Source organism: Artemia franciscana, chromosome 20 (assembly GCF_032884065.1).
Source record: "Artemia franciscana chromosome 20, ASM3288406v1, whole genome shotgun sequence".
NCBI lineage: Eukaryota > Metazoa > Arthropoda > Branchiopoda > Anostraca > Artemiidae > Artemia > Artemia franciscana.
In genome coordinates, this window is record NC_088882.1 from 142,632 (window position 1) to 163,140 (window position 20,509).

The following is a 20,509-nucleotide window of genomic DNA, read 5'->3' on the forward strand; positions in this document are numbered from 1 at the left end:
TAGGCAGCGCTATTGCACTGCCTGTAATTGTTTCCCATGACCTACCAGGCCCAACGTTGTTGTGATTTTCTCACTTAATTTTACTCATTTAAATCTTACAGGCGAATGGACTGTAAATACAAAATCTATAGACCTTGTATATGAACCTCATAAATACGATGGGTAAAGGGAAAATGCATATCAGACTTTTCAATGTGTCCATATTCACTACTAAACGCAGGTTCCATTTCTTCAGTGTTGCCACATTGAGCGGTGAAAATAAACAAGCGGAACTAATAATTTAAATTTAACACTGCTTTTTGCTAGCAAAAAATTATGCGTTAATAGTCCAAAGACAACTTTTAATCCCAAAGACAATTACCGCTTCAAAGGAAACCTACGTCTCTTAATGCTGTTTCATACCATTAGCTTAATCCTGAATTCAGGAAAGGAGTTAGAAGGCTTGAAGAACTCCTAAGTAGTTCTGTTTGGGAAACTCTATTAAAAAAAAACGTCTAAAATTCCGTACAAATCAGTCCTCTTCTACTGTAGTTTTTGACATTTTGCGGCAGTTCACAGTTTAGGATTGAAAGAAAACGGATACACAATATAAAAGCCAATAATAAAACAGAAATGCAATTATTTAATGAACTAAGGCTTCCCTTCCTATTTCTCTTTAATTTTTTTAAAAGGAGCATCTTGTTTCAACCAAAGCTTTATGTAAAATATAGCTCATTCAATAATAATGTCAATACAAATAAACAATGTTGTTCTACGCTTACAACACGCTACAAGTTCTAGTGTCAAAGTTTGTAGGAAATTGAGCTTTTTTAACTCAACATTTTCTAAAATTAAGAATAAAAACTTAAAAATAGATACACTATTCTATAGAATGACATTTTTTCACATTGTTATCACGACTGAACGAGAAACATCATAAAAAGAGCTTTGTCAGATATAGGATTTGTCCATAAGGCAGATAAGATACAGAGGGTAGAATCCTCTTCCCTTTTTTCCTGTAAAACATTACAAAAATATATTGCATCAGACAGCTTCATTCAAGGTTTTTCTCATACGGTCATTGTAAACAAATTAACACATTATAAAAAACTTAACCATAATATACAATAACAATAAAAAACTTCCAATAACATACAACAAAAGATTTTAAGAAATGTAAGCAATGTTACTACAGACAATAAACCACAAATAAACAAATTCTATTGCTCTTAAAATTTAGTTAGAAAATATAGTATACTAGTTTAAGTTTAAAAATGCTAATAGAAACACATTATATAGCCTCAATTTAGAATTTCCCCATAAATAGGGCCCAAAAAAGACCAAACTTTACGAGAAAGTTACTTCAATAGAAGACAGTCATTCTACCATTAATTAGTGTTAAACAACAGATTGATAATTGCAAAAAGTACAAGCTAAAGTGATCAAAAACCTAGGTCATTAGAATACAACGGGAAAAGTGTAAATTTGGCAGAACCGGCAGCATAAAATGGAAACCAAAGGATAAAAACAGTAAAAATAAAAGAAAAAAAAAGGAAATACAAACAGTACAAACATCAAAAGATAAAAAGCCAAAAACACAGGTATATAAACCGTACCGAAAATAAAATATATATGAACGACAGCAGTTACTGGAAAACAATTAAAACGGGAAGAGCACTTTAACATCAAGCACTTTAACATCAAATTGCAAAAAATGTATTTCTACATGTGGATATTGTGTCTTAGAAATTTTAAAACATTTTTACAGTGCTTCTTAATATCTATCCAATAAGTTTTTTTTAATGCGTGCTAACAACGTTTGAGATTTTTTTAATGTGCCTTAGAAATTATTAAATGTTTTTATAATACATCTCTACAATCGTTTAATATTTTTATAATATGCCTTAAAAATAGTTTAATATTTTTATAATATGCCCTAGCCATCGTTAGATCTATTTATAATGCAAGTTAACGGCTGTTGAATATTTTTATAATGCGCCTTAACAATCGTTTGATTTTTTCACGATAGCCACACGTTACGATTTCAAGAGATTATTATTAGGTAATAAAATCTGTCGTTTTACCATTTTATCCTGATTATCAATGTCAGCTTAATGCCTTAAAATTTTTTGCATAAAACAACTTTCTTATCTTTGACAAATCTTTGTTATTTGTAAGCCCAATATTAGGACCTTTAGCAACAGTTTTTTTTATTTAAAAAAACCGTAACAACTTCAGCCCCTGCCTTTCTTGCTGTCACTTGCTTCCCCATGAATAGGGCTCAGATAAGGCCAAACTTTACAAAAGAGTTACTTTAATAGAAGACAGTCATTCTGCCATTACTTAGTGTTAAACAACAGATTGATAATTGCAAAAAGTACAAGCTCAAGTAAACGAAAAGTCAGGTCATTGGAATACAATGGGAAAAGTGTAAATTTGGCAGAACCAGTAAGATTAAATGGAAGAGAAAGGTAAAAATAGTAAAAATAAATAAAAAAAAATGCAAACAGTAAAACAGCAAAAGATAAAAAGCCAAAAAAGCACAGGTACATAAACTATAGCAAAGATACAATTTATATGAACAACTGGAAAACGATTAAAACACTGAGCCACTGGAAAACAATTAGAAAAGAGAAGAGCATTTTAACGTCAAATATTCAAATGTAATAAAGAAAAAAACTTGCGAGAAACATATTTCTAATTGTGGGTGAAACAAAATACTATAAAAACACAGGAAAAAGGCTGGAAATGTGACTAAACTTCAGTTATTTCCTTATAATATAGCAAATGTGACAAAAGAATTCACAAATAAAGACATAGTTTACAATTAACATATTTACACAATTTTTATAAAATTAGTTATAATATCAAATAAAAAAAAAACTATTTTCCAACTCTAAACTTGGCTATATAATATTGGCATAGTAGCTAATTCAAAAGCAAGAAACTTGGCCAAATTGCGTTTTCTGGCCAAAAAGCACAGTTATCAATTTTAGAGATGATCGTAGGATATCAGAATAAGTTTCCCCATTAAATGTCCTTTCCGACGAATAAATCGTGGTGATGGCGTAGCTTTATCCAAACTGGCCTGTTTCTTATGCCTGTTAGCATATTCTTTCTTATCACAATTATAGTTTTGTCAGTTTTTTTGTTTGTAAACTTTTCTTTGTTTTATTCGAAGATTTTCAAATTTATTAAATTTTTATTATTGGAAGAAGAAATTGTAATGTGGATTTTCTGAAGTAATGCTAATAGTAATGGCTTATTCCCCCAGAGGATTACAGACCATATACTTGAAATCATACGACAAGGGATCTAAGGGATATAAGACACCACATTATTTAGACTTCCATCATTTTTTGCAAATGGTCATAGCTAACTAATTTTTTTTTTAAATGAACAATAGATTTTAAATTGTTAATCTAAAAAAATGTATCCATTTTTATCATATTTTAATGTTTTTATAATACTCCTTAACAATCGTTTAATGTTTTTATAATGCGCCTCAAAAACCGTTTAATATTTTTAAAGTGCGTCTTAATATTCATTCAATATTTTTTTAATGAGCGTTAACAGCGTTTAATATTTTTATGTTGTTCCTTAGAAATCATTAAATATTTTTGTAATGCACCTTAACAATCGTTCAATATTATTATAATATGCCATAACAATAGTTTAATATTTTTACAATATGCCCTAGCAATTGCTTAATCTATTTATTATTCGAGTTAACAGTTGTTTAATATTTTTATAGTGCGCTTTAACAATCGTTTAATCGTTTAATAATAGTCGCATGTTACAATATCAAGAGATTATTATTATCAAATAAGATCTGTGGTTTTACCATTTTATCCATTTTACCTTTATCAATTTCAGCTTGATGCTTTAGAATTTTTTCATAAACTTTCTTATCTTTGACAATGTATTCTTAGCTAGAATTGAGACGGCCTTTATGCAACCCTAGTTTTCTGTAGATAGACAATTATTCCTTGTAAGACTAATAATTATTAACATTAGCAACTTTAATTTGTTTAAAAACACCGTAACAACTTCAGCCCCTGCCTTTCTTGCTGTCATTTGCAGTGGTAAAACCTTTTCCCCATATTGAAGTACATAAACGTTTGATATTGCCATTTAAACAGCAGAATATTTAAACTTCAAATGCAAGGAGTAGTCTGGCCTGTTTTGGAATAGAGACTGAAAAGATAACTCGTTTTGTAAACATTTGTCTCTTTTCTAGGTATAGGAAATATGCTATAACATTGGATGTGTAGTAATGTAAGTCTGCTATAGTATAGGAAGTATAGTAAGGAGTATAGAGAAGTAGAGTGGAGGAAGTATTCCTCTCTTAGGTTAGTGTATGAAATACACTTTTCACGCAGATTCTATATTTCAGAAGATAACCTACATTCAGTAAGTATTTTATAGGAAATAAAACATGAAGTAAACTCCTATGATTACAATCTCAAGTACTTAAATTGAACTTAGCATTTACCACGGCTGGGCACAAGGTCTCTAGCGGAATTATTCAGAGCTTCAAAAATTCAACGCCAATCTATATCGTCAATTTGTTAATTTTGAAATCTTTTTAGCAATTCTAGCAATTTACTCGCAATATTTTTGTGTCCATTAGCTATAGCAACTACCAATAGTTTATTCCCTTCATTATTACGAGCATTTGTTATAGCTAAGACCTCATTAAGTTTTACTCCTTCAAGTTTGTTGATCGAATCAACATTGCCATTTTTTATATCTCTAAACAGTTCTTCGATTAATTTCAGAAAATCAATAACTTTCTGATCCTTAGAAAGGTCTATAGGTAGTTTCCCATCTTTGTTCTCAATATTATAAGTTGCGCCATGCTTTAATAAAGATTGTGCAATTTCCAAGGAGCCGTTTTTAGCGGCAATATGAAGAGATGTAGTACCACTAAGAGTACTTTTAGCATTAATGAAGTCGTATAACTTGTCGTGACTGATATTCTCTAACAAAAAATCAACAATTTCTTTGTTACATTTGGAAGTAGCAATGTGCAAGGGTGTATTACCTTTATTAGTTGTTTGGTTAAAATTAGCTCCATTCTTTATTAAGGTTTTCATACAATCTAAGTCTCCATGGTAAACAGCGAAATCCAACGATGTTCTTCCATCAACATCTGTCTCATTGATATCGGTCCCATCTTTTAAAAGACGCTGAACACTTTGTATATCACCTATACTAGCAACAATATTCATATCTTTCTGCAGATAACAGAAATCTTTTGATGGCTCTTTACCTTCAAGCTTGAATCTAGAATTTATCTGCTCTAACTTTTTCAAAATATCTAAGGTAATCGGATGATTTTGCCCAAAAACAGCTGTAATTTGATCAAAACATTCTCTGTAGGCTCTAAGCGCTCCAGTTAAATTACGCTGAGCAAAAAGTATGTTTCCTATTCTGTATTGAGTCTTCAAGGATTCTGGATGATTTTGTTGTAAAACTTTTTGTTGAATGCTCAGACGCCCTTTACTAGTATTGAAGGCTTCACGATATTTATATTGTTTTAAGAGTACTTTAGCAATGCTTTCTAGTGTTCTCAAGGTATTGGTATGATTAACACCAAGATTAACTTCTTTATAGATTTTTAAGGAATCTTCTAATTTACCTTGTTTAGATAGTACCACTGCTATATTAATTTTTGTAAACAGTGGCAGGATTATTGGCACCTACTGCTTCTTTCCGCTTTTCAAAAACCTCTTTACAGATTTTTAAGGACTCTTCTAATTTACCTTGTTGAAATAGTACCATTGCTATATTATTTTTGGCATTAACAGTAATAGGACTATTTGCTCCTAGTGTATCTTTCCACTTTTCAAAAACTGCAATATTGATATTTAACGCTTCCTCATATTTTCCCAGCCTACTCAATACTAAAGCCATATGAAACATAGTATCTAAGGTGTCTGAGTGACTTAACCCTAGTACTTTTTTTTGTTTCTTATAGACTTCTTCATAAATATCCAAAGATTTTTCATTTTCCCCTTGTGAATACAATACTAAGGCAATGGAGTTTCTTGTGCTTAATGTATCCTTGTTATTCAAACCCAGTATTTCACTCTGCTTCTGAACAACATATTCAAGCATATTTAAAGCTTCCTGGTACATTCCTTGTCTAATTAACACTTTGGCTATTTCTTTCTGAATATCTAATGTACCAGGATTATCTGGTTCTAGAATTTCTTTTCTTCTTTCAAATACACCTTTCAAAATGCTTAAAGCTTTTCGGTAACCTTTTTTTAAAAAGAGGTTTGAGGCTGTATCCATCTGAGCAGATACTCCTTCTTGGAATATTTCCTTCAACTGTTGGACTTTGGGAAAATTTCTTTTTATTGCAGCAGTCACTAACGTTTGGTTCCCTCTATTACGAGCACTCATAATCGCTTTTATTGTATCAATATCCTTTATCTTGTTTAGTTCATGAATAACTTTAATATCACAATCCTTCACTTTTTTAAATAATTCGCTTATTAAATTGAATAGTCTAGTCATATCTTCATTAACAGAGAACTCTGTCGGTGTTATGCCGCTGTCAGTAACAGCATTATATGCTGCACCATGAGACAGTAAAACTTGTACAATTTCTAAATGTGAAAATTTGGCAGCATAGTGTAAAGAAGTATATTTCTTGATACCAGCCACATTGGGATTGGCCTTATTTTGTAAGAGGACCTTGACAATTCCTTCATAGCTTTTCCATGCAGCATAATGTAATGATGTTTCACCTCCAATATTTCTTGCGTCAATGATGGCTCCAGATTTGATACAATTATTAACTTCTGAAGAATTGTTCCGTTTTACAGATTTATATAACATTTCAGTTGATTCTAGTAAATCGACTCTGTCTTTTTTGGTACTGATTTCTATTGGTTTTTTATTAATCTTATCTTCCAAATTATAAATTGCACCATTTCTTAATAAAACTTCAATAGCGTCTTTACAACCAAACTCAGCAGCTATATGCAAAGGACTTGAGCCTGAGATATCTTTTGCGTTGATGTCAGCACCTTTAGATATCAAATACCTTAGAACCTCTGAATGACCGTTCATTACAGTATAATGTAATAAGGTTAGATTGGCTGTGTCTGTGTCATTAATATTAATTCCTTTGCTAAGGAAAAATTTCACGATATCTTTATGACCTTCACTAGCTGCAATATGTATAGACTTTAAGCCAGCTTTGGTTTAAGCATTGATATTTGACCCCTCACTTACAAGGTATCTTACAATTTCTAATCTATTTTCCTGTGAAGCCATATACAGTACCGTCCATTCATCGTCACCTTTAGCATTTATATCTATTTTATCATGCTGCAGTAGCAATTTTACCACTTCCAAATTGCCGGATAGAACTGCCAACTCTAATGGTGCTGCCCCATCATTGTTCTTAATGGTAAAACATTTGCTCTGCCTGCTATTAGAGCCTTTATTATCTCTGTGACACCTTCTATAGTAGCAGAGTGTAATGGAGCTGTGGGATTATCTTCAGTACATTTGATATTAACATTGGCCTTGTTTTTTAATAATATCTCTACTATATCCCTAAAACCAGCATGTGATGCCAAATGCAAGGCTTTACAATGATCTGCATTAACATTAGCTCCATTTTCTATGAGAACTTTGACAATCTCCCTGTGGTTTCTCTGAATAGCAGAAATCAATGGTGTTGTGTTTTGATAGTTGACATTAACATCAGCCCCTTTTGCGACAAGAATTTCAACTATTTCCTTATGACCTCCTTCTACAGCATAATGTAATGGCGCGCTTTCTGTAGTCTCTACAAAAATAATCTCTTTAACTTCAGCTTCATTTTTCATTAAAAGGTTAACTGCATCTTTGTGGCCGTTTGAGATAGCTACATCTAACGGTGTAAGACCAAATTCTGCTTTAGCCTCTACTTCAGCTTTATATTCTATTAAGGAAACAATGGCATCTAAATTGCCCTTGCTAGCAGCTACCCATAACGGTGTGATTCCATTATTAGTTCTAGCATTGACTTCAGCTTTATTTTGTAAGAGAAGTTCAATGACATCTTTGGTGCTGCTCATAGCAGCTAAATGCAGTGCTGTAATATCATCTATGTCTTGAGCTCCAGCCTGAGCTTTATGCCTTAATAGGAGCTCAATGATGTCTTTTTTACCTTTAAGAGCAGCTATATGTAATGGTGTTGTTTTAGTATCGGTTACATCATTGATTTTTACTCCTTTTCTTATTAAAAGCTCAACTATTGCCTTGTGCCCCACCTCTACTGCATAGTGAAATGGTGTTGCATTATGTTTATCTTTAGCACAAATATTGGCCCCATATTCAAGGAGAGTCCAAATTATTTTTACATGACAACTATGTACTGCCAAATGCAGTGGGGTTAAACCAAAGACAGTGGCAATGTTAACGCTTGCACTATTTTTTAGTAGCACTGATACAAGCTTCTCATGTCCAATCATTGCTGCCAAGTGCAAAACACTATTATGGTCCTTATCAACAGCATTAACGTTAGCTCTATGCTCTAGTAACATATCAGCAATTTGTTCGTGACCATATGGTACGGCACAATGTAATGGTGTGCAACCATCGATATCTAAAGCATTTACATTTGCTCCCTGTTGAATTAATGCCTTTACTACTTCAAAGTGACCATTAATGGCTGCTAAATGTAATGGTACCTTATCTCTTAAACAGGCTCTGTTGTTAACATCTGCCTTTTTTTAAGTAGAAAATTCACCGACTTCAAATGACCCCTATCTGCAGAGATGTGCAACAACGTATAGCCACCTCTCATCTCATTGCTGTCAACATTCACTTCTTTTCTTAGCAAAAGCTTAACAATATCAATATGGTTGTTTTCTACTGAATAGTGTAAAGGGGAGAATCCGAAATAATCTGTGATATTAGCATTAGCAATATTTTTCAGTAGAACTTCAGCAGTATCTTTGTAACCATTTTCAACTGCAGCATGTAGTGCTGTTTGGCCAATATTGTCTTGATCATCAAAATATACACCTGTTTTTCTTATGAGAAATTGTACAATATTTTTCCTTCCATGTCCAGCAGCAACATGAAGTGCATTTTGTCCATTCACATCTTTAATGTTTACATCTACTTGTTTATCAGTGACAAACTTTAAAGTCTCAACACTGGGTCCTTGAGCAGCAAAATGTAGTGATGTCATTGAGTTAATACTTCTTCCATTGATATCTGCTGCTTTTCCGAGACACCTCTTTAAGTCTTCAAGATTTCCTTTTTTCAACGCAGCAAACATTTTTTCCTGATTAGTAGTAATATCAATGTTTTGATCATATTTATTTTTAAGTTTGGGAGGATTGTCTTTTACTGACTAGCCAATTCTTCTCTTACTTTTTCTTATATTCTCTGTAATAAGTTTTTTAGCGTTCAAAATAACTGCTATTGAGGGATCAGATGACAGTATATAAACTATATCATTATAGTGGGCTAAGTGATTCCGCAAACATTTGCCTGTTAATAAAGGATTGTTTTCTTCTAAAAAAAATAATGTGTTTTCTAGATGCTTGTCTAATCTATTTAAAATAGACAGTATATCTAGTACAAGCATTTCTACTACTCCAAGCAGCTTTTTATTTATCTTGTAGGACGAGAGCTCTTCTTTTACTGTGCTATATAACATGTTACTTTTTAAAACACCTTTCAGATCAGACAACTTACGTTCAAGCAAGCTATTGTATTTTTCTTCTGTTATATTATCAGATTTCTTTTTATTATATTTATTAATAAGTGAACTTGTATCAGTTAACTTGTTTCTTAACTCTTCAACCCATATAATGTCACTTGTTCTAAATTCGGCACAACTAAGAATTTGACATAACAGTAATTTTAATTCATCTCTGTTGTTTCCTGGTGTTCTTGACCGAACACTAAGATAAATTTCCCTGAATATTTTGCTAATTTCTTCAAGATTGTGTGACTCTACTTGGAAACAAATTTTCTCTATTATTTCATTTGCATAAAATTTTATGGTTCTAATAATATTGTGATCAATCTTCGTTTTTTTCAAAATGAGAAATAAGTCCTTTAAATACGTAATTGTCCTTAAAGAGTCAGTTCTAGTACTTATTGATTTAGTTTTCGAAAAATTTTGAATGCTATACATTTTATCAAAGAGCCGCTTCTCATAATCTGTCTTTTCGCTAATAGCACTTCTAAATTTTTGAATGAGTTCGCTGAGCTTGTCATGTTCCAACAACTTGAACCACTCTGTAAATCTTCCATCTGTTTTATCTAATTCAACGCTAGTACATATCCCTACAATGTCTTTTATGTCTTCCAAGCTTTGGCTCTCTTTAATTTTAACTAGGAATGTTCTAATCATTTGCATTTTTTGCTTTAAAAAATTTCAGTAATTACATCATCGATTCTTTTAAGATCATTTTGAACCCCAACAAAAAAGTTGACTTTAGAATTATCCTCAATCTCTATTCTCTTTGAGAGTGAGTAAGCATGTGATAAGGAATTACGTAAATCTATGAAGATTTTTCTTGTGTCCCTTGGTAATGACAGAAGAAGAAGTTCACTTGTAGTCTTAGATAACTTTGGAGATTCTATAGTATTTTTTAAATGTTCACCAGTAACTTGTAGGACCCTCGCAATAATTAATTTACCTTCCTTTTGTTTAAGATCAGCAGATAATTTTAATTTTATATAATCACTTATTTTCTTCAAAGAATGAATATCTCTAATTTGTTGATAATCGCTGTATAGTTCTTCAATTTGAGAAAAACTACTAACGATCTTAGCAACAACTTGCTCACGACTTAATTTTGGGAGTATAGCAAATGTTTTCAGGTCCACAGATGCTGAATAATCTTTTTCCTCTTTAAGCTTCCCAGCAAAATTTTCTAGGTGGTTGAGCATTTTGTTTTTATTCAGTATGGCATTAAGGAATAAATTGATTTCTTGTCGTTTTAAATGAGATGAAACAAAGCTTATCAAACAGAACTCCATTTCTTCCCAAGGCATTCTGTCACAGGAAGATTTCAACTGCCGCTTTAATATATGTATATTTTGTGCAATAAACTTTGCTATAAATATAAACTTTTCATCTATTTCTTCTTTGTTGCAGTACTCTGTTCTTAACACGCTAACATTATGAAGTAATAACTCAATCCTCTCTTTTATGCTATTAAGATTATTCTTCGTATTCTTATCTTTTTCAAAAGGATTGGAGAAAAAACGGAGGTCTATTAACTTATTCTCAACAAAAATTTCCATCTCTTCTGACAATAAAACATTCTTAAGTTTTAATTCTTCGTAAGTTCGAGAAAGAATTTCATCTAATTCACTCAAATGAACAGAAAAGTAATTGCCAGGCCATTTACTAATAAGTGTATCAAGAAGTTCCACATTACCAGACCGTATAGCATAATAGAAGGCATTATGGCAGGTTTCATCTTCATCACTTGGTACTATTGCAGCTTCTCTTGCGCCAAGGGAGAAGTTACTGAGAATTTTACCATTACTGCTAAGTAGATATTCTAAAATATTCACCTTATTATGTTCACAAGCCAAAATAACTAAATTGGTACTCCCAAAAGGGTTGTCAAAACTGAGTAGCTCCCTTGTTTTTTCTAGGTTTCCTTCCCGAACCGCATTAATTAAACAGTAATTTATATCTTCATTGATCATCATAGTTACTTTCGGCTTTGACATCAGTTATTCACTGTTATCTAATTTGTTAGGAATACTGTCCTTGAACTGAACTTTCTTTGAAATATGGATTTCGTCTGTTATCCTCTAGAAAGAAAGAAAAAACAACTGCATTATATACAAACACATCTAATACCACACATATTGCAATACTTTAACATTGCACACAACAATGGATAAACTAAAAGGAAGGCTGATTGTTTAGAGTTACCTAAAATTTAAATTATTGCTTAGGATTTTTGTTTCAAAATAAAAACCAAAGTAATCAACATTTCATCAACTAACGAGCAACAGAATTGTAATGACAAGCAAAATAGCTGGATTTAATAAAATATTTTTCAGACTATGTCATAGGATAATTAACGAGCAGTGTTGGTGCTATATATTGTTTATTTGTTTCTTCTATTTAAAAATAAATAAGGAAAAGAAGCAATAATAAAGTGTAAGATGATTAGATACATAAGCAATGTAAAAAGAGAAATTAAAAACGAGCGGAAATTACAAGACTGAATAAGTAGAACCTAAAATGCACAGAAATTGAAAAAAAACTTAATAGTTAAACCTAAAAAATTAACTTTAATAAAAATTAAATTAACTTAAAGACAAACTAATAGTTACACTAATTACTTAAACTTAAAAAGAAGAGATAAAACTATGATTAAAATAATATTATCTATAAAGAACCAAAAAAAGACAAGTGAGAATAGAGTTGCCGTCCAATCCAACTTACACAAGGCTATTGTGTTAATATTGTTTCTCTGAGAAACAAAATATACTCGTATCAACTTTACTTTTCATTGTAAAACTAAATGATTATCAAAACTCCTGTTTTTATAGGTCATTTTTGGAACCCTGTCGATTCTATTACGTAAAAATAACGGGAAATAGATTTCCCCCTGTTATCCTTTCATATGAAATCGCATTCGCTTTAGATACACAGAAAACCGTTTGGGGAGTCCAGAGGCAAATAAAAAACCTGGCATTTCTAAACAAACCAGATTCCTTCATGATTACCAGGCAAATCTACATCTTTAAAATATTTCTTATGGGAAGCAAAATCAATAGAATAGTTACAAAAAGATTTGTTTTTATTAATAATTTGACATGAATGGAAAGTTCTAAAAGTATTTGTTCTTGCGACTGTTTATCATCTTTCAAATACACTTTTCAAAATGCTTAAGGCTTTTTGGTAACTTCCTTGAAAAAGGAGCTTTGAGGCTGTATTAATTTGAGTAGATACTTCTTTTTGGAATATTTCCTTTAATGAACTTCGGGGAAGCTATTTTGTATTGCAGCAGTTACTATCGTTGGGTTTTCTCTGTTACAAGCACTCATAATTGCTTTTACTGTATCAATATCCTTTATCTTGTTTAGATCATGAATAGCTTTAACACCTTACCCTTTAACTTTTCTAAATGACTCGCTTATTGAGTTGAGAAGCCTAGTTGTATCATTATGTACAAATACATCTGATGGTGACTTACGACTGTCAGAAACATTATTATATACTGCACCATAGGACAACAAAATTTTTACAATTTTTAAATGAGAAAATTTTGTTGCATAATGTAAAGGGGTAAATTTTTTGCTACCAACCACACTGGGATTGGCCTAATTTTGTAAAAGTAGCTGGACAATTCCTTCATAGCCTTTCTATGCAGCATAATGTAATGACGTCCCAGCGTCAATATTTTTTGCATCAACAATGGCTCCTGCTTTGGCAAGTTTCTCAACTTCTAGAGACAAATTGTGTTTTACAGATTTAATTAACTCTTCACTTGATGCTTATAAATTGATTGCGTCTTTGCTGGTACTCATTTCTATAGGTTTTCTGTTAAGCTTATCAACCACATTTGTAAATGACGCCTTTTTTGAAAAAATTTCAATAACGTCTCTATAACCAAAATCGGCTGCAATTTGCATAGTATTTGCACCATTTTCATCTTTGGCGTTAATATCAGCACTTTTAGATATTAAATACCTTAGAACCTCTAAATGACCCTTAAATGCAGCATAATGTAATAATGTTTGATTGGCTATGCCAGCGTCATTAATATTAATTCCTTTACAAAGAAAAAACTGCACGGTATCTTTATGACCTTCTCTAGCTGCAATATGTATAGGCTTTGAGCCAGATTTATTTATAGTATTGATATTTGACCCTTCACTTACAAGATATCTTACAATTTCTAATCTATGTTCCTATGAAGCAAATTTCAACACTGTAAAATTATCGGTGCCTTTAGCATTTATATAATTTTTTTTTAGGTTGTAGTAATAACCTCACCATGTCCAAATGCCCATTTGCAGCTAATAAAAACAGGGGTGTTCCTCTTTTATTTCCTCCTCTGTTCTGTCCTTCAGCTGTATTTCAAACAGTTCGTGGTAACGAACTACAGTAAGGAACGACCCGGCTCAATAGTAAACGAAACTATAAAAAACAGAATTTTGATCCTAAGAGATACATCAAAAGAATTTGATTTTCATGCTGATTTTAAATATATAAGTTTCATCAAATTTAGTCTTTTTCATCAAAAGTTACGAGCCTGAGAAAATTTACCTGATTTTGGAAAATAGGGGGAACACCCCGCAAAAGTCATATAATCTTAACGAAAACCACACCATCGAATTCAGCATATCAGAGAACCATGTAGCAAAATTTCAAGCTCCTATCTACAAAAATGTGGAATTTCGTATTTTTTGCCAGAAGACAGATCATGGGTGCGTGTTTATTTGTTGTTTTTTCCTCCAGGGGTAATCGTATCGACCAATTGGTCCTACAATGTGACAAGAGGGCTCATTCTAACGAAATTGAAAAGTTCTAGTGCCTTTTTTAAGTGATCAAAAAATTGGAGGGCATCTAGGCTCCACAACATTAACGTTAGCCTTATGCTCCATTAAAATATCAGCTATTTTTTCGTGACCATTTTTTACGACATAATTTAATGGTGTGCAACCTCCGATAACTGCAGCTTTTACATCTGCTCCCTTTTGAATTAAAGCCTTTACTACATCAAGGTGACTATTTAATACTGCTAAATGCAACGGTGTCATAACTCTGTCGGTTCTGGCATTAACTTCTGCCCTATTTTGACGGAAAAAATTAACTAGCTCCAAATGACCCCTTTCAATAACGTGAAGCCACCCTTAATCTAGTTAATGTCAACACTCGCTTCCTTTTTCAGCAAAATCTTAGCAACATTAATATAATCGTTTCCTACTGCATAGTGTAAAGGGAAATTACCACCATAATCTTTGATATTATTTTTAGCATTATTTTTCAGTAGAGGTTCGACAACATCTTTGTGACCATTTTCAGCTACAACATGTACTGCAGTTTTTATAAAAATTATATGGATCATCAAATGATAAACCTATTTTTCTTATGATAAATTCCACAATATTTTTCCTTCCTTGTGCAGCAGCAACATGAAGTATACTTTGTCCATTCACATCTTTAATGTTGTCATCCACGTCTTGATCAGCGATAAACTTTATAGCCTCAACACTGGGTCCTTGAGCAGCAAAAAACAGTGGTGTCAATGAATCAGCACTTCTGCCATTGATATTTGCTCCTTTTCGGAGACAGCTTTTTAAATCTCCAAGATTTCCTATTATCAACGCACCAAACATACTTTCATGATTTATAATTATAGCAAGGTTTTTCTCATAACTGTTTTTCAGTTTGGGAGGATTATCTTTTACCGACTTGCAAAACCTTATGTTACTTTTCTTTCGTTTTCTGTAATAAGTTTTTTAGCATTTGAAATAACTGCTACTGAGGGATCGGATGACAATATATTAACTATATCATTATAATGGACCAAGTAATTCCCCAAACAATTTCCAGTTAACAAAGAACTGTTTTCATCTAAAAAAAAACTGTTTTCTATGTGCTAATATTTTTTCTATCTGCTTCACTGATTTAGTCAAAATAGACAGTATATCGAAAACAAGCATTTGTACAACTACTTGCAACTTTTTATTTCTTCTGTAGGTAGGGAGCATTTCTGTTAAGTTACCACATAATGGATTACTCTTTAAAATATCTTTTAGATCAGACAACTTGTATTCAAGTAATTTATTATATTTTTCTTCAGTTACATTATAACCCTTACTTTGTATACATTTATTAACAAATAAATCCTTATCATTCAACTTGTTTCATGGTTTTTCAAGCCATGTAAGGTCACTTTGTACAAAGTATGTGCTGGCTTTCGTTGATTTATTTTTCACAAAATTTTAAATGCTATTAATTTGATCAAATATTCGTTTTTTATGATCCGTCTTGTCCCTTGTAGTACTTCTAAGTTTTTGAATAAGTCTTATGAGCTTACCATGTTCCATCAGCTTAAAACACTGTAAACATTTCATATATTTTATCTAGTTCAAAGCTAGTAAACATCCCTACGACTTTTTTTATGTCTTCCAAACTTTCTCTTTCTTTAATTTTAACCAGCAATGTTCTGATTATTTTCATTCTTTTGCTTTGAAAAATGTCTGTAATTGCACCATCGATTCTTTTAAGATCATTTTGAACCCCAACAAAAAAGTTGACATTAGAATTATTCTCAATCTCTATTCTTGTTTGGACGGAGTAAGCATGTGATAAGGAATTAAGTAAATCTATGATGATTTTTCTTGTATACCTTGGTAATGACAGAAGAAGTTCACTTGCAGTCTTTGATAATTTTGGATATTCTGGAGTATTTTTTAAATGTTCACCCGTAAGTTGTAAGGTCCTTGCAATAATTAATTTCCTTTCCTTTCTTAAGATCAGCGGATGAGGCTAATTTTATGTAATTGCTTATTTTCTTTAATGAATGAGGATCTATAATTTGTTGATAATCACTATACAGTTCTTCGAATTGAGGACAATTGCCAATGACCTCTGCGACAACTTGCTCACGATTTGTGTTTCAGACTTTAACTAGTGTTTCTATATCCACATATGTCAAATGATCTTTTTCACCTTTAAGTTTCTCAGCATAATTTTCTTGGTGGTTAAGTATTTTTTTTTTTCAACGTGGTATTAAGAAATAAATTGATTTCAAGCCGTTTTATATGAGATACAACAAAACCGATTAAACAAAATTCTATTTTTTCCCAAGGCAGTCTATTGTAGGTAAACTTCAACTGTCGCTTTAATATATGAATATTTTGCACAATAAACTTTACTATAAATAAAAACTTTTCATCTATTTCTTTTCTTTGATACTACACAGCTTTTAACAAGCCAATATTTGAAATACTAATTCAATCCTTTCTCTTGCGCTGTTAAAATTATTCCTCACACTCTTATCTTATTCAGAAAAATCAGAGAAAAACCGGAGGTATATCAAATTATTTCCAACATAAGCTTATATCCCTTCTGACAACAAAACCTTCTGATGTTTTAATTCCTCGTAAGCTGGTGACAGATTTTCATATAATTCACTCAAATTAACAGCAAAGTAATTGCCAGGCCATATGTTAATGAGTTTGTCAAGAAATTCTACATTACCAAATCGTATAGCATAATATAAGGCATTATGGCCCGTTTCATCTTCATCACTTGGCAATCTTGCAGTTTATCTTATGAATAGAGGGGAAATTATAGCAAAATTTTACCTTTACTACTAAGTGGGTATTCAAAAATGTTCACCTTATTATGTTCATATGATAAAATAACTGCATAGGTACTCTCAACAGAGTCGCTAGCATTGATTAGCTCTCTCGTTCTTAAAAGGTCTCCGTTACGAACAGCATCAATTAAACGGCAGTTTTTGCGAAGCCTTTTTTTATTCTAGTCCATGACCTGAGCTGTTTAAATATTCACTTCCATTAATTTGATGAGACTACTGTCCTTGAATTGAATCTTCTTTTCATGATTAATCTCGTCTGATATCCTCTAGAAAGAAAAAATGAGTGTAAAATATATGAATACATTGAAGTGCCACAATAATTCTAATATTTTACCATTGCACACATTTAATGCTTTCAATTTTGAATTAAATCATTGTGTGTTAATGGATTCTATCAAATTTATTCTGCATTTAAAAAAAAGACATGTACTTCATTGCTGATTTAAAATCAGCAATTGCAATCCCAGCCAAAAGCAGTGAATCAGGAGATCGGCATTGGAGAAACGCAAACCATTGGTCAGCATAAAAAAAACTTCTTAAAGTTGTAAGGTTTAGAATGTAGACTAATTATTCAAAATTTTCCAAATAAAAAATTTATCAATATTTAAACAACTAAAGAACATTGAATTCTATCATTTGCAATCATTCTGAATTTCAAATCAGCCATAAATTTTATGGCTGATTTGAAATGGAGAAAAGTTTTCAAAAAATTAAAATCAAAATTTTCAAAAAATTAATGTCATAGCTTTTATTACCTTTACAAAATTTGCTTCAAAAATTAAAGTCAATTTTGATAATATTGCAACAATTAATGAGTGACAGGATTGTTTCAATAAATAAACATACATTGATTCAATAGAATTTCCACTAAAAGGAACCCATGGGTACTCCGGTTGTCAAAATATGCATCTGCTCCTTTCGAAGAAAGGCAATTACTGCCAAGTATAATTTCTTAGAAAATATTCGATGGGATGCTGAACTAATTAAAAAGGCAGCATTTGAATCCAGGTCGTCAAAATAAATTGTCTACAATATTTCAAGAGCATTTAATACTATTAAGTTCAAACTTTTAAACAGAACAGGAAGGTTTAAAATTCATAAATTTCAGGGTATGTCGAGAGAGATATTAGGATAAATTAACATAAATATTATTTCTTTCATTCCATTTTGATTTCAAGTTGCAGAAATTCCTATAGAAATTAAATGGAATAGAGTAAGAGAGAATATTGAGATAATCTAATGCATATTAAGAAATTAAATTAGAATCTGATGCTTTATTTCTTTAGTGAAAAACTTGAACAGTGGAGAAATAATTATTATTTTCATGAGTAATAAGTATACGGATTAAAAACGTATTTTTATTGTAAATTGGTGTTATCAACATAAGAGACGTTGGTAAAAACGTCATATTAATGGGGATGACAGACCAATTTTAGAATCAGCAGCATTTTATTTGCTATTAGAAGAAAAAGTTGATGAATTTAGCACCTAAAAATTCAGCATTTTTTCATTTTTAATTAAAAGAATATTCAACATAGTGTTGCAGAATTCAAAAACAGTTAGTGAAATTTTCAAGTCAATGGACCAGTAGCTTGCTTTGACCTACTATTCAATGCAGCATTATAAAATGCAAGAGCAGTTATAAAACTTTTTAAGTCAATGGACCGGTATTTGGTTTGACAAAGATTATTTTGTTTACTTGCTTTTTTTTATTACTTTTGTTTATTTTGTTTTTCAATAAGGCAAATGACACAGTATATTTTCAGAGGTTTACGTTTACGAAAAGAGCATTAACCATAATCTCGTGTACAAAAACTTTTGTTCATTTTAGATTTAATCTGAGCATTCATTTAAATTTTTACCCTTTTTATGATATAACCATTAATCGTATCATAACCTGATACCTTTCTATCTGATATAATTGTTTATTTTATATTCTATTTGTTTTGGGCTCGAATTGGTCTTTGGCAGTAATTTCTGGTTGGCTAAAGTTTGAATTTTTAAATGACTTCAATTGTGATTAGCTTAAGCTTTAAATGGATCAAATTCTACTTCCTTTTTCAGAATTTATTGAATTTAAAACCTTAGTATCAATTTGTATATACTTTATTCCCATTTCCGTTTTCAACACCAGAGATGACTTAGCAAAGATTTTGCAAAAATATTCGCTTTCTCTTTTTTGGCTGTTTTTCTACTTGCTGAATATCATTCATATTTTGGCTTCTTAATATTGTACTTGCGATTGATTTTTTTTCTCTTACTTCATGTATTGATTGAAAATTAATTAAATTTAAAAGGCTAGTTTTGTTTTGTATATGATTTTTATCCTTCCTTTTTTTAGTGTCAAAAATGATTTGACGGATGATCTTTGCCAAAATTTTTGCTGGATGTTTGCTGTTTTCCCTTCTTTTTTTGTTTTTTCGTCTTCAATTGGATGTATAGCAACTGCGGTCTTAAATCATAAGTCTGTTTCCAATCTTAAATCTAGTGAATTTAAGTTTTCAAGATGTAAAAAAAAGATCACAGTATTAGTTTCAAGATATTTCTATTTTAATACTTTATATCTGTTAACTCCTATTTTATTGTAATAATAATAATAATAATAATTATAATAATAATAATAATAATAATAATAATAATAATAATAATAATAATAATAATAATAATAATAATAATAATAATAATAATAATATTTATTACCCACAAACATCCAAAGTATAAACAGTGGAGTACAGAGAAAAACATTGAACAAAGCAAAACAAAATTACACGTAACTCAACAATGCAAACACAACAAAGCTAATATAACAAAGAAAACTGTATAATAAAATAGACTAACAAATCAGTAGAAAACACGAAGTAAAGCTGCATTGATAACTAGAAATATTTACAAACAAAGTATTGTAAGTATTTTAAATTATTATAGCACAATATAGATCACCACTCCTGTTTCAAATTCATCATGATCATCATTTATTTTTAACCCACAAAGATAACACTACGGAGAAAAGAAAAAGCAAACAGAGAACACAAAAGATACATAAATAAAAAGAGAAAATATAACTAAACTAAAAAGATAACTTATAAGAAGAAGAAGATTGTGGCACCATCTTCCCATACAGGGAGTTATTCTTGCAGAAAGATCAGAGATAGCGAGAAAGCCAATTTTTGATCAACAATGCCATTTCTTTC

At 31.1% G+C, this 20,509-nt stretch overlaps 4 protein-coding genes across 4 annotated transcripts; all 4 read right to left on the reverse strand.

The window, feature by feature from the left end:
• Positions 1-893: 893 nt before the first annotated feature.
• LOC136040299 (uncharacterized) lies at positions 894-5,213 on the reverse strand. Its single transcript, XM_065724542.1, has 2 exons — positions 4,626-5,213; positions 894-995 (listed from the first exon to the last, which is right to left on the reverse strand). Exons 1-2 carry the CDS (start codon positions 5,211-5,213, stop codon positions 894-896), a joined length of 690 nt encoding a protein of 229 aa, XP_065580614.1.
• Positions 5,214-5,649: 436 nt separating this feature from the next.
• On the reverse strand, positions 5,650-7,065 carry LOC136040300 (ankyrin-1-like). The gene has a single exon (XM_065724543.1). The coding sequence runs from the start codon at positions 7,063-7,065 to the stop codon at positions 5,650-5,652; it is 1,416 nt and encodes a 471-aa protein (XP_065580615.1).
• A 311-nt stretch (positions 7,066-7,376) lies between these two features.
• LOC136040301 (ankyrin-1-like) lies at positions 7,377-14,748 on the reverse strand. The gene is made up of 6 exons (XM_065724544.1): positions 14,575-14,748; positions 13,585-13,896; positions 13,179-13,305; positions 10,777-11,522; positions 8,738-9,280; positions 7,377-8,615 (listed from the first exon to the last, which is right to left on the reverse strand). The coding sequence occupies exons 1-6, from the start codon at positions 14,746-14,748 to the stop codon at positions 7,377-7,379; spliced, it is 3,141 nt and encodes a 1,046-aa protein (XP_065580616.1).
• Positions 14,749-15,009: 261 nt separating this feature from the next.
• LOC136040302 (uncharacterized) lies at positions 15,010-15,327 on the reverse strand. Its single transcript, XM_065724545.1, has one exon. The coding sequence runs from the start codon at positions 15,325-15,327 to the stop codon at positions 15,010-15,012; it is 318 nt and encodes a 105-aa protein (XP_065580617.1).
• Positions 15,328-20,509: the final 5,182 nt, after the last annotated feature.

What these genes read in the sequence shown, in the direction of transcription:
- LOC136040302 (XM_065724545.1), bottom strand. Translation starts at nt 15,327, where the DNA reads ATGTTTGGTGCGTTGATAATAGGAAATCTTGGAGATTTAAAAAGCTGT.
- LOC136040299 (XM_065724542.1), bottom strand. Translation starts at nt 5,213, where the DNA reads ATGAATATTGTTGCTAGTATAGGTGATATACAAAGTGTTCAGCGTCTT. An exon ending in ATGAAGGGAATAAACTATTG is followed by an intron (nt 996 to 4,625) that starts GTAGTTGCTATA and finishes AATGTTTTACAG; the next exon opens with GAAAAAAGGGAAGAGGATTC.
- LOC136040301 (XM_065724544.1), bottom strand. Translation starts at nt 14,748, where the DNA reads ATGACACCGTTGCATTTAGCAGTATTAAATAGTCACCTTGATGTAGTA. An exon ending in AGCAAGTTGTTGCTAAGATC is followed by an intron (nt 9,281 to 10,776) that starts GTTAGTAGTTTT and finishes ACTACTAATCAG; the next exon opens with GAAAAAATGTTTGCTGCGTT. An exon ending in ATAGGGGTCATTTGAAGTCG is followed by an intron (nt 8,616 to 8,737) that starts GTGAATTTTCTA and finishes TTAATTCAACAG; the next exon opens with GGAGCAAATGTAAATGCTTT.
- LOC136040300 (XM_065724543.1), bottom strand. Translation starts at nt 7,065, where the DNA reads ATGAACGGTCATTCAGAGGTTCTAAGGTATTTGATATCTAAAGGTGCT.